The 14,065-nt window shown below is 37.2% G+C and overlaps 1 protein-coding gene across 1 annotated transcript; it reads right to left on the bottom strand.

Annotated features, from left to right (window-relative positions):
• Positions 1–4,749: 4,749 nt before the first annotated feature.
• blk (BLK proto-oncogene, Src family tyrosine kinase) lies at positions 4,750–13,825 on the bottom strand. The gene is made up of 14 exons (XM_014996193.2): positions 13,709–13,825; positions 12,633–12,712; positions 12,431–12,527; positions 12,289–12,319; positions 11,829–11,922; positions 11,633–11,731; positions 10,311–10,414; positions 10,051–10,200; positions 9,499–9,651; positions 9,222–9,401; positions 7,187–7,263; positions 6,298–6,448; positions 5,626–5,757; positions 4,750–5,461 (listed from the first exon to the last, which is right to left on the bottom strand). The coding sequence occupies exons 3-14, from the start codon at positions 12,524–12,526 to the stop codon at positions 5,259–5,261; spliced, it is 1,470 nt and encodes a 489-aa protein (XP_014851679.1). The 5' UTR covers position 12,527; positions 12,633–12,712; positions 13,709–13,825; the 3' UTR covers positions 4,750–5,258.
• Positions 13,826–14,065: the final 240 nt, after the last annotated feature.

Here is a 14,065-nt window from a genome sequence, read left to right as displayed (position 1 = left end):
GATTCTGCAGAAGAGAAAGATCCAAATAAATATTGTAATGCTACACATAAGTAATTTGAATCAAGAGGATTTTTGAGGAATGGAGCAAAAGACCTTTGTAGTACCAGAAATGTTCTATTTTCGGCTTTAAACACGCACCAGCCTTTAAAGTGAAACGTTTTAGACGGGATTTGTGAAGAACAAAAGAGGGACGCTAAAAAAAAATACTTTCACCTGGCATGAGGATGACCTTACATGTTAATTGCTTTGTGTTGAGTATACCAGGAGAAGATCTTCATAACTAGAGTGAACAAAATGTCAGGGATTTAATAAATGACAAAAATTATTCACCTAAGTCCTCTATTACCCTTATGTAGTTATAATTCACATCTTAAAGCATTCATTTGAATGACATTTCTGAAAGACCTTGGCTGCAGCGGTGCAGACCTGTGCAAGAATCATGAGCAAGCTTTCATTTCTCAGTGTGCTGCTTCACAGGAGGCAGATTTTTCTCAAAGAAATTGTTGGGGAAAAAAAAAAAACTGTAAGACCTTCAGAAAATCTGTAGCATTGTTTAGTAGTTCAAGCAGCTTCAACTCCTTGGAAACAAAATATGAAGAGATGAAGACCCACAATGTCTCCTTCGTACTTTAAGAAGTAGCGGTTAATGAGATAGCATGCATAATATAAAAGATTATTGAAAAATGTGTGTGTGTAGGGGTGTGGGGGGGGGTTCCACTTTAAATGCATATTGAAACATACGACTACTTAATTTTTCAATGCATTCTGCATTGCTTCGAACATATAAGCAGTTCTGAGTACTTGTATTAGACATATTAACCTTCTAAAGAATACGTCTCAGAAAATTGAACACAGCATGCAGATTAGAGACTTTCTCTTGAGCAAAAATACAGCAATTTATAGGCATTTCGGAAACAGGACAAAGCATGCTGGGAAAGTCTGCAGTAGTGGAATGCAGCTTTATATCATTTTAGCTGAGAGGTTTGGACTCCCACTCATCCCGGTTAATTAGATGCGGTCATTTCTGAAACAAGCCATCCTGCAGTGCTCAACATTAACATTACAAATAGAAAGTCTGTCAGAACTTTAGGTGGTTGCTGCATAGTCCAGCAGTAACCTCCAGCACTTTTTACCACATTCACATATAATTAAATTTTTCCTTGCCAGCAATGTCCTTCACTCATATAGAGCACAGGTTGTGGTGGTCAATAACCGGACATATTTAGGACACATTTGGGGGTTATTATCACCTAAATGTTTAACTTTTTGGTAGGTAAATAACATTTTCAAAATGTTTGAAGTTAGGGCTTTTGGGAAACTGTTCAGACAGTTTAATGTAAGCCTTTCATGAAGCAAATTTTGACGTGGGCTTTTGATCATTGGAAATTTTGAACACCCAGCTGTGTCCACGTTTCAGTCATTTGACCCGAACTGTTACCCAGACATGAAGTCTGTTCAAAAACTGTTTCAGTGTGCATAACATTTGATATTTGAAGTAGATGATAGTTCCTGGGTTATGTACAGAATAAGGAAATAAAACTTTCCAAATATTTAGAAATCACAATCACAACTTCTCTATTTTAAAGCAGAATTCTATAGATTTCCTTATGTCCAGGCACATACTAAGGAATGGACTAGTTTTGCTTTTCTTCTGTAGTATTAACCGGAGCACATGGATGAATTAGGTTTCTTCTTTCCTCTCTATCCAGGAAATACATACACACATTTTGAAAAAATGTTTCAGAGACATCTGTTGTCGACGTTTCAAGAGCCCTCACTGTTTCTAGAGCACACACTTGTGATTGATGGACTCCATTAATTTAATGACATCAAAGCCCGGGAGAGATAACATGTTCACAAGGAGCACAATTCAAAGTGAACACAATCGAAAACATCATTGGAAGATGAAAGCCCGTCTCTTTTCATCTGTGGCGACGTGCTTGTTTCTTTCCCAGAGGAGGGAGAGGGGTTATCCCGAACAAATGCTAATGACGTGTTGCCTTCTGCAGGGATCAGTCATTAATCAGTGTGGGAGCCATCATTATTCCCTGCGAGGCACCCGCCATGCACAGGGGGAGGAGAAAGGACGGGGTGGTCCTAACCTAAATGTCTCATCATGTTATGTTAACATCGTGGCTTATTTGCCACTGGAGGGTCTGGATCACTCAGTCAACTTGGGTGATTTTTAAGGGAATGTTAAAAAATATATGAGTAAAATATCTCATATACTCAGTTCTTAATCCAGTTGAAATGTTGGATTAAGATTTCATTGTAAGCTGAAAGCGAGGAGTGGGACAAACTTTCCTCAGACTCATTCCAGAGACTTGTTTATTTGCTAAAAGACGTTATTTTAGCTAACATTAGGGTAACATTACCTATTGGAGTATCGCCTAACCTTTTCTTCAACAAACAAACACATTTTTAGTGACATCTTTAATGAGCAAGCGAGGTTGTTTACTTTAGTCTTTAGTGTCAGCATTTAAATAATCAGCCAATTGTCACATACCACTGGCTTTCTGACACAAAACAAGTGTATTGCAATGATTTGCAATATTAAAACTAAACTAATGTAGTACATTGCTTCATTGCACCTGAGTCATGTGATGCATGCTATCAATTCACAAACAATTTACCTTAAAGTTTATGTATAAAGAAAATCTTATAGTCGGCATATAATCATTGTCTAACTTTAGTTCAGTTATATGAACAAATGAAACTGCTTCGTACTCGACAGTCTGACTGTTACAAGACAACATGTTTGAAATCATCGTCTGCTTGTGTTGGCAATATTTACCTTTGCCATAGTCAATTATGCCAGTACTGTGAGAAACAGTTGCTAAGAATATCTACGTATTCCTCATGGAAAGTCATAAGCCAAACCACATGCCCTGAGTAAAGAGTGCAAGTAAAAAGGATTCAAAGAGCATCTTTTCACCACAATCTGGGTTTTTGACTGGTTATGCTCTGGGTATTTCCTCTCTCTTTGGAATATTGTGAGATCAAATTGGCTCAAACTTAAAATAATTGAAATTCGGACCCATTGATAAGAAACCCCTTAGATCCTAAACCCATTGATACCATGTGATCAATTTCCATAAAGCCAGCTGGATAACCAGAAGACCGATTGTGAGCGACTCTGTGCAGTAATGGTGATCCATTACTGCACAGTAATGGATCACCATTACTGTGCAGTAATGGATCACCATCAGTCAGCATTTGACCCCGATGTTAATATCCCATTACAGGACAGACACAAACATCTACCTACTTGCGTACATCTCATTTTGTACCTCCAATTAACCTCTCAGACATCAGCAGGAAACCAGAGTACCAAGGAAAAGAACCATTGCACACACAAAGAGAATGTGCAGCTCCACAGGCGGAATAAATCCAGGATCTTCTTATTGAAAGTGTCAACTACTAAATATTAATATTCTCTAAACTCATAGTTTGTTTTCAATTCAGTTACGTTCCATTGGGTTTCATTTGTGTAGAGCTAACAACAATACTCATCTTGAACCCTGTTGATTCTAATTGTGGTCAGATAAAAGCATTTGAATCCATTTACGATACAGTTCACTTAATCAAAAATGTTTACACAAAGAATAAAAAACTATCAGATTCAGAAAACGACAGGCTTCCTGAATTAATTCAAATTTAACCCAGTAAAGCCCGTTTCAAAAGGCATCACGATTCAATATGTTCAAATTACCTTATTTACTCTAAAAGCCTCATCTGTTTTGCAGGTTTTTCTCAGACATGGAGACATTATTTAACGCTGCATGACACTGACCCCTGCAGGATAACACAATTCCTGCAAATTTTGTAACTTTCTGTTTTACATTTTTGAATTTTACTGTTCCTTATTTCTTTACATTTGTTTTTGGGTTCTTTTGTCAGTGTGCAGCAAAGTCCAATAACAACAATAATAATAGTAGTAGTAATAATAATAATAATAATAATAATAATAATAATAATAATAATAAATGTAGTTAATAGAACATTATAATTGTGAAATGTTCATTTTGTAAATCAAAAGAAGTGAGTATCTATTGTCCCTTGGTTTTGTTTTTTTGTTTTTTGTCAGTATTACAAACCAAAGTTTAGAGGAAAAGAAATGTCAAGATGTCACCCAATTTGGTAACTGAGGCCCTTCTTCTCTACGTGGCATTTGAGGAATGCTGACTCACACTTCCTGTTTCCTGTCCATTCAGGAAATGGCAGGGTTTAACCCCTAGCTGCCTTGGCCATTCCATTCTCATATTTTTGAGATACTGTCAGTAACCCCAAGGGAGATTTTTAATTTAAAGGATCCAAACTGCAGCAATTTAGTGTAATTTGTTAGTTTTGAAGGCTTCCTGCGGATTGAGCTTTACAGGTTTTCAGCATTCAGAAAGTAGATGAAGTTAGTTGCACAATCATTTCGTGTTGCCTTTATCTGACACTTGCCATCAGCAATAATAAAACTAAATTCAGTCAAATGGTATATGTGATGATGCGACCTTATTTTAGATTGATTTTATCTAAGCGTGGGATCCTGAGCATAGAAGCACAACTTTGCTCTCTTAAATCCTGACAGAGTCCTTTGAAAGTTCTCCTTTTGAAATATTTTGAGCGTAGATTGAAGAGAAAGCCTTTGCAATTGCTATTTATAAAGAAACCGTTGTATTCTGAGTCTGTGATGAAGATGAACCGTGCTGCCGGCTTACAACTACACAAATGCCGACAATTATGTAAAAAGCATCAATCTCTCTTTTCTAAGCCTTTTTATTTTCAAATACAAATAGATGAAGAAAAAAATGTGCAAAGTATTGTGCATGTAATCTCAGGTTGTTGCGTTCAGTACCATGCAAATGTTTCACCTCCAGCTTTACCTCCGTTGCGTTCCCCAGGTACAAAAGCTGTTCATCATGTGCATGACCCTGTTGCATTTCCAGTCCCTTGTTAATCATATTATATACATACATACATATCATCACTAGTGATACCTACTCACATTCCAGCGCTTCAGTCAAGAACAAGAGGCATCTATAACTGAAACAAAGTCAACATAGCGAAACCGTGTTGAAGTTCTTGACTTTGATACGTTTCTGACGCTTGTTTCCGTTGTAGATGGTAGAAGCCAAAAATAACTTTGACATTCACTGAGAGGAATTATTTTATATAAATCTTTTGTATGAGTCACAGTGGAGATGCTAGGTGGGTACAGCCATTATTTGACAAAAAGCGCTTCTCTCTTTTTTTTTTTTTTTTGCCACCTATGGATGCATCTCATATTGTCCCTCTGTGGCAATAAAGAAATCGTTGAGAGTGCTCTGTAAATAATCAAAAGTGGGCCGTTCCTCGGGCTTTTGTTTCCAGCACACCGTCATGATCTCGTAAAGTTCCTCGGGGCAGCCTTCTGGCCGTGGCATCCTGTAAAACTTGTCCAGGTTCCTGATCACCTCTGGATTGGTCATTCCTGGTTGGAGCCAAGAAAAGCCAAATTAAACTCACAATTATTTTTGCAATTGTTTATATGTATTATGATATGTGTCGTAGCATACGTAGTCACGGGCGATTATCAGTATCTCAAAACGTTATGCTTTCTAAACCTGAAAGATAATTGTTTCTTAAGGTTTTTACCCGGGTATGGTATCCTTCCATATGTGACCATTTCTGTCAGTAGGATCCCAAAGGACCAGACGTCTGATTTGATGCTAAACGTGCCATAGTTGATAGCCTCTGGAGCTGTCCATTTAATGGGGAACTTCGCACCTGAATATTGGAAAAAGACAATGATAAACATGTTGCTGACAAGTAGCTCGAAAGATCCTGTAACACTTTATTCTTATCTTAAGATTCACCCAGTCAGGACAGAAACAAGGTTTCCACAAGAACATTTTCTAGCAAGAAGAAATGTGTAATACAGTCGTCATATCTCGTCAGACTGAGGATTATTTTTAGTTCACAGTTGTCATGCAAGTGCGTATTTACTGACATATTGTTTCAAATTAGCCAGTAGCATTAATCTGAGAAATGTTGAATTTGAGACGTAACTTATTTAACTGATGTTTGAGTTCTTTCTGAAACTTTTTTCAGAAAACTGAGCTGTTTAGAGGATTCTATGTATTTTTCCTTTGAAGCACAGTATAAAGAAATGAGAACGGGCTCAAGACTTTTTTTTTTTTTTTTTTTTTTGCACAGCTAAAAAATACACCAATTTAAAAGTTGCAAAATTCCTCATTTAACCACATAAAAACTGTGCAGCATATTTAATTTGATTGCAGTTACGATCAGTTTCTGCTCGTACTTTACCTTCTTGTGCCGTGTATTCAGACTCAATGATCCTGGCAAGGCCAAAGTCAGCTATCTTGCAGTGGAGCGTCTCATTGACCAGAATATTAGCTGCGCGAAGGTCACGGTGAATATAGTTCTTCTTTTCAATGTATGCCATGCCTTCGGCTATCTGTCATAAAGGAGACAGAGAAGCGGACGTGTCATCTGAGTCATGTGCTCAAATACAAATTTAAGTGTCTAATATAGGACTAGATACATCTCAAGTATTTATGTACAGCCATCCGGATAAATGGACAGCAGTTTGTACACTGTGTGTGTGTTTGGTCTCCCTTGGCAGCATTTGTAGGATGTGTTCGGGGTTCAACAGTTGGGCTTTCAGTAGTAACAGGGTTTAATAGGATGTGATACTTTAAGGAAGTTGAAAGTTTGGGGGGAAAAATACTTTTGTGTAGGGTTGACGGCGGCGGCGGCGGAGGGGGGGCTTAGTGTAGATGGAAAAATAGCACAACTTCCTGTCCGGATGTTAATAATTGACGTAGTGCGATGCTTTGAAGCCAGTTGAGCGAAAAGCCCCGCCACAGAAACCACACAGCTACTGCTGACAGTTTCCATGTGTGTTCACATCATAACTGGTGTCAAAGATTATACTACAGTCTCAAAAACGTTCAGAGCTTTACTGTAGAACAGTGAGAGTATAAATAGGCTTTGAGGTAAAAGTAAAACCTAATATTTTTTTTAGTTGGACGGCGAGTGCAGAAATCAAACACCTAAATATTAATGTCTCGCAGTTACAGGCAAAAACTACACCAGTTAGAGCAGCAATGACAGAACCGCTCATAATATTATCAGGGAAATGTTGCATTACAGGATGAAACTTTGAGATCGTGTAATTAAAGCTGTTTCCCACCTGCGCTGACATATCAATCAATTTGTTCATCTTGAGATTTTTTCCTTCATCGGTTTTTAGAAAGTCAAGAAGGCAGCCTGTAAGAGAGAAAAGGGACATGATACCATCAGGGAAAAAAAACCTAAGCAGATTAAAATGTCACCAAATCACCATTTTGTAGAAATGTTAATTTATGATCTTTTACATGATGTGATACACTCGAGTGCGATAAAACGTACTGCGCTTCAGTGAGATACCTTTCACGAATGAGGCTCCGAGTTAATCATCGACGTTCTAACAAGCAAAATTTCATGCTGCACATGGGCCGTTATTTGACAAAAATAAATGTATATGGCATAATAATCTTCAAAATTCATGAAATAATGAAAATTCAAACTATATTTGTCTGCATCTGTTTATAGTTAAACAGATTTTAAGTCATGCAAAGTGACAAAGTATTGCCACTTTGCATGACTTCAAATGCAGCTGCAGATTTAAATCTGCGATAGATTTTTTTTTAGCACAAATGTAACAAGCTTATTCTATTTTCCTTTAAATATTAAGTAACACTGAGAAAAGAAGCAAATTCATTCTTCTCTCCTAAATTAGTCCTGATTAAATGAAACGTGCAGCTCTTTCATCTAATCAGCTGATTTTCAATAAAAGAAAGTAGCAATCTTCTACATTCTTACTGCAGATTTAATTTATTTTGGAAGAGAACATTGGAATAATTTGAATATTGTTCTCCTAATGTGACGATCAAGAAAACAATCCTATTGTTTCATGTCTTATTGCAGTTCCGAAATTGGCTTTTTTTTATTTTTATTATTCACAGATTAACCTTCTACCTAGTAATAGAGATTATGCCGCAGACTATGCTAGTGTCACACAGTATTTTCTGTTGAACCTTGAGCGTTGCTTTTTTGTGTCTACCAACACAAAAAATTCTCTAATCTTTTCATAAAAACTTACTAACAGTATATGCAAACAAATTTACAAGCAATGTTTATCATGGCTGCCATAGCTGATCACACTCGAAATAAATAGTCAGATTTAAAAAAAGAAAGAAAGAAAAGAAACTCAAACAGTGTGTTAATGCATATTGCAAAAGAATAAAAATAAAAATGGGTTAGGGGTTAGGGTTTTGCAGGAAGCTTTTATTTTTCAGACATTTTCTATTTTAAAGTCTTCCGTATGCCTTTAAAATGCCTTTTAAAACTAAATAAAGTAATCTATTTGTGAATAAGGCATTCAACTACAAAGTGTATTTTTTTTAGAATACTACAGCATTTTGGTTTCTATATCTATTTTTCATCCTCCTCTGTTAAAATCCTTTCAAAATCATATTCATTCTTGCAAAGAGATTGTTTGATATACTGTAACTCTAACAAGCTAAATACAGTATGTTAGATGGACAAAAAATCTAAAAAATCTACACTATACATATATGTTTTTCTAATTTTGAGTGATTTTGCACAAAAAATGATCAGGGTCAATGTTAATAGTAGTTTTTGATGCTCCTCAAGGTGCATAATTGCCCCATTGAAAGGATAATATAAAACTCGTGGAGAGGCATCCTCCACCGATAAGTGACGTAGTTAATTCTTTTGTACACAGTAAATTATCTAGACGTATATTTTCTTGGTCTCTTTGGGGCGAGGACGGTGACAGGGGTAGGAGTTTGCCCTGTAACCGACGGGTTGCCAGTTCAGATCTCTGCTAGGTCTGCCTCAGTTTTTCTGACCACCTGCTGCTGGTGGTCAGAGGGACGGGCGGCGCCTGTGCATGGCAGCCTCGCTTTCACTTCTATCTGCCCCAAGTCAGCTGTGGCTACTATGCAGTCGCACCATCAGGTTGTGAATGTGTGCATGAATGTGTGAATGGCTGAGTGTAGTGTGAAGCGCTTTGGGGTTTTCTGGACTCGATAAAGTCCAGACAAAGTCTCTCGATAAGAGAAATAATCTCGGTACGTGTGCATATTCGGCTCTCTGTTTACAACCATATTAGTACTGTGATTCATAACATATTCATCTGCAAACCTTTTGATATTTCTTACCGTTCACCATGAACTCGGTCACGATGAGAATAGGCTCCTTGGTGACAACAGCATGGAGTCGTACGAGCCTGTCATGCTGCAGCTGTTTCATGAGGTTAGCTTCCTGAAGAAAGGCCTCCGGCTCCATCGTTCCTTCTTTCATCGTCTTGATAGCAACCTTCTGGGTGTTCTTGTAGTAGCCTGCCAAGGAGGTTCATGGAGATGAATTAATTCACTCCCCTTTTCGAGCTCATGAGACCCCTTTGAACGTGAAAGGTAGTTTTTTTTTTTTCCTCACCCATCCAAACTTCTCCAAACTGCCCAGCACCGAGTTTCTTCACCATTTTCAGCGTCTCTCTGGGAATCTCCCACTCATCCTGAGCCCACGGCTGCTGAGGGGCCTTTTGTTTACAAGGAGCATACAGTCGAAGACACAACCCGTCTGCAGTCCCTGCATGTAAGCGTGATACATGTATGATAACTACTGAGAAAATGTTTTTGTTTCCATCCGTGACAGCTAGAGCAAAGTTATGCTTGCTTGCATGAGCGCCTTTTATCAGGAGCAGATGTGCTTTGGCAGACATCTACTAGGTTTATCTTGTGGTTTAGTCACAGGAGAGGTAGGAGTATCTAAACACACTAACAGGAAATGCAAAATGCATCTTGAGGGTCTAGTTTCCTGATTTCATTCAAAGTCAGATACCGATGTTAAAATTCATAGCAGCGAAAACGACACATCTGTTGTGATTAATACATTCTGAAGTCCACATAGGTGTCCGTTTTTATGCGACGTAACTCTGAAATTATGACGAAAAAGAAAACTTTGCATGTACTTGTGTTGTAAACTTACGGGTGTAGTACTTGACCAGCTCTTGTAAGGATGGGAAGGTGTTGGAAGGGGAGATATAGTAACCACCTTTGTCCAGACAGCGAATCTTGTAGTGTTTCACCACATCTCCTTGTTCTTGATCATTGTCTCTTACCGACAGCGAGTACGACCCTGAAAGCAAGAACCGAGAGGAATCGGTTTTCTTTATTAAACCTATCACTGTTTGAAGCCAATGATTGTGTGTTGTTTTTAATAGGGCACTAAATTTTGCAAGCTCTTACCTTTACAGGTCTCACTCTCTCGAACAAGAAAGGAGCCTGGTTTATTTCCAGGAGCCAGAAGCAGTCGTTCCGTCTCTCTTCGACTCACATCTTTGAAAAACCATCTACGACACAACACAGTTGTTTTTTTTTAATTACTTTCATTTCAAAAATGCAAAGTCACAACAGTAGTAATTGCACTTTAAAATATGAGTGCTAAAAGCTGCGGCACTCCTGATAAAACATGTAGAAAAGCATGAAAATAAATGACTAGTGTTAAAACCTGAGATGCCACTTGGGGGCTCGTCCAGACTTGTTAGTCACAGTTGGAGTTGTTAAACAAGTGTTGCTCTCATTTTAAATATGAGCAACTAATTTTATTGCTGGTATTTTTACATTTACCGTTAAGCCCTATTGCCCTAGTAGATTTAGGGCAATTTAGGAAACGTAACACTTCCGGTTTTCAAAAGTAAACTGTTTGAATCGGCCCAGTTAGGATCCTGGCTTGAATCGATGGAGAGAGATAAATTTTAAGGTGATGTGAAGGGGGTCTTTCAAAGTCCTGGAACTCAAAAGAAGAATAAATTATCAAAATATCTGGAGAACCCTGTGAAAGCTGCTATTGATTATTACAACAGTAGCAAAAAGTATTTCACTGAGTACTAAGAACTATGTGTGTGTATATATATATATATATATATATATATATATATATATATATATATATATATATATATATATATATATATATATATATACACAAGCTGACATGAATTTTTAAAAATGAGATTGAAATAAAACCTGATGCATGTATGGTATTTGAATCTATATTTTTTTGAGTTAATACAATGAAACATCTACCTCATTTCTCAACATAGACTAACTTCTTGGGTGTGGTTCATTTCTGTCCTAACAAAATGAAGATGAACACATATACCTTGGTTTGATGGCTTACTCTCATGTCATTCTTACGTGGTCAGAGACTTTGAATAAAAATGGAAGTCTATGTCACATCGCCTTTATAGCCCAAAGAAACAGGAAGTCATTGACTAATTGAAGGCTTCTAGACACTTCGATAAACTTAAAAAGGTAAAGTAAAAACATGGACAATTTCCTTTAGCTATGTTTACTTTATATCTATTTGTGAGTGTTAATAATAGTGCCTCCAGTAATTTTGTTTAAAAATAAATACTTTATAGCATTTCTTTCCCCTTTAGTCATTCTTGTTATGCAACTGTAATAAAAGATCATTTTATTTCATGCCTTCTACACATATCTACCAGGGCTGCCAATACTGTCGCAGAGTGCTATTTTCTGGCCTAGATTAGAATGTTTTCCCATACTTCTCCACCTCCAGCGTATCTGATCTGGCTACATAATTAGATGGGATGAAGCCCTCTTGGTCAGTGAGAAGCGATTTAGCCAGCCACCATTCTCCGTTCCTACAAGTACAATATACGACACATATCAATTTTGGTTTAACTGGGGGAAATGAGGAGCAGCAAACTTCACGAATTTCGAGACCGGGACGACGCTTACTCTTGTACAACTTTGAGCTTGTCTCCTTTCTTGAAAGAAAGATCGCTGTCGTTGGTCGCTTTGAAGTCGTGCAGTGCTATAAACACATTTTCATCTGAAAAAAAAAACAAAAAAAAAACAGAGCGATAATTGTTTCTTTCTCATCATGCTCCTTAAATCTTTGTTTAGTTTCACTACCCACTTTTTGACACCCCTCTATATTATTAATCAATGCGTTTCTATAATCATCATATGAGTCTGTTCCTTTTTCTTAAGTAATACGCACCCTCGTTTAACTCTGCCGTGATGCTAAAACTACTTTCTTTTGCATGCAGCCCTGCTTATCTTATTCCCAGAAGAGAGCGAAGGAAATTAAGCTGCGATTTTAATCACACAGAGTAGCTTCGTCCTACACACACTAATGTCTTGTTGACTGCATTATTGCAGAAAGTTAGTTGCAAGGGAAAATTGTAGTGATTACCGTTAGAAGTATAGGTGTTTGCGTTGTTTCCCTAAAACAGAGAAAAAGTATGTTTTTGTCATCAGTATTCATGCACGCATTTATTCTAACTATCGATGGTGTACTGAGCAGATAAAATTGATCACTTAAGTGTTTTACTTACTGTGCGGTTTGATGAGTGAGATGTCTGGGGGTTCTTTACTTTGTAAAATGAATTCTCATCTTTTACGTCTTTCTGGCCACTGCACGTGCAGCCCATCCTGTGAATGTAAAAGAAAGGTACATAAGCTGAGCTGTAACAGCAAAAAAAATTTAAAATAATAATAACAAAAAAACTAAATCTGATGGAACATCTTCTCCTTTACCTGATTAAGCTGATGAGCTTTCTGATTTTCAGTCTCCACTCCTCCCACTGCAGGCCCACGTCTTTGACCTCATGCCCAGTCTGAAGAACAAACAAAGCATTCGAAGCCGCTGCTTTTTTTTTTCTTCTTCTTTTTGTGCCAACTATTTTTGGTTTTATTTCTTAGCAAATGGTCTTCTAATGAAACCAAACAATTCTGGAAAGAGGAAGTTGACAACACTTCTGCACCTTTACTGAGTAGCACTTTATCAATGTGCATCTGTCATGTTTGCGATAAAAATAGACAAGTGAAATTGCTAAGAAGCTGATTCAGAAATCCACATTTAACTCTCCTTATCTACATTAAGGTCATGTTCTGTTCCAGACAAGTTTTTCAGTGTTTAGCACGTTAAATTTATAGTTTTTGCTATTGTCATGTTCAAACCATCAGAAATTGAAAAATTCAAACAAACTATTGTTTTCTTTCGATTAAACTGCATGTGTAACTTTCTAGCTTGTCTTCTGAAAAGATTCTCTCTTTCCTGCGGGAGTTGAATTTTATAGCTTAAAAAGCAAATGAGCATAAATAGCAACATTTGTGCCCAGCAGACAATTATCATTAAACATTAAACATTAAACATTACTGCCTCCGCTCTGTCATAAAATCTTTGAACGTTACCTTAAAAATTATAACTTTAAATTTGTTCTTAGACAAAAAATATATTTTTCTTAAACTCGGTTGCTGGTACCAGCACACAGATTCCTTTGCAAAGTTTTATAGGTAAAACCACTAATTAATAGGAAGAACTACAACAACTTTGTATAACATTTATACGAACATTAATGCACATATTTTACCTTCAACAACATATATTTCCTTTCAAATTTTCGCTGTAAATTACTTGCCATAATTAGATAATGTGACCATCTCTATCAGTTTCTGATTCCTGAGTAAAACATTATGTTGCGTCATCTCTTGTAATTATTAACACAAATGCTTGTGGCGCGCTTCTTTCTAATAAATCTGTAACAGTAATTCTAACGGATGATATATATGACTTTTTAATTTAGGAAAATGATAACACAGGAGGTATTTACCTTCAGTTTGTCATCAGAAGTAACTCAGTTGCAAAATGTCTTGAGTTTCCTCAGTGCTCGTCAGTGTGTCACTCTCACTCGCTTACTCACCCTGGTTTAGAAAGTTTCTCTCTCTCTTTATGTCTGCCTCTCTATCTCTCTCTCCCTCTCTCTCTCTCTTTCTCTCTCTCTCTCTCTGTGTTTCTCTCTCTCTTTCTCCCACAGAGTGATCAGACCTCCCTGAGGGTTCGTAGTGCAGAGTTTACTGGAAAAAGGCAGCAGCATAGGTTGGCCTGTAATTATCTCCCTACTTGTTATAAACATCTATTAGCCCTTTGGCCTCTAAATTAATACAACAGTATTCATCCTCAGGTGCAG

This window comes from Poecilia mexicana, unplaced genomic scaffold (genome assembly GCF_051168715.1).
Source record: "Poecilia mexicana isolate PSO_F unplaced genomic scaffold, ASM5116871v1 scaffold_21, whole genome shotgun sequence".
NCBI lineage: Eukaryota > Metazoa > Chordata > Actinopteri > Cyprinodontiformes > Poeciliidae > Poecilia > Poecilia mexicana.
Note: the sequence above shows the minus strand (reverse complement) of the source record. Positions and strands in the feature narration are given on the sequence as shown.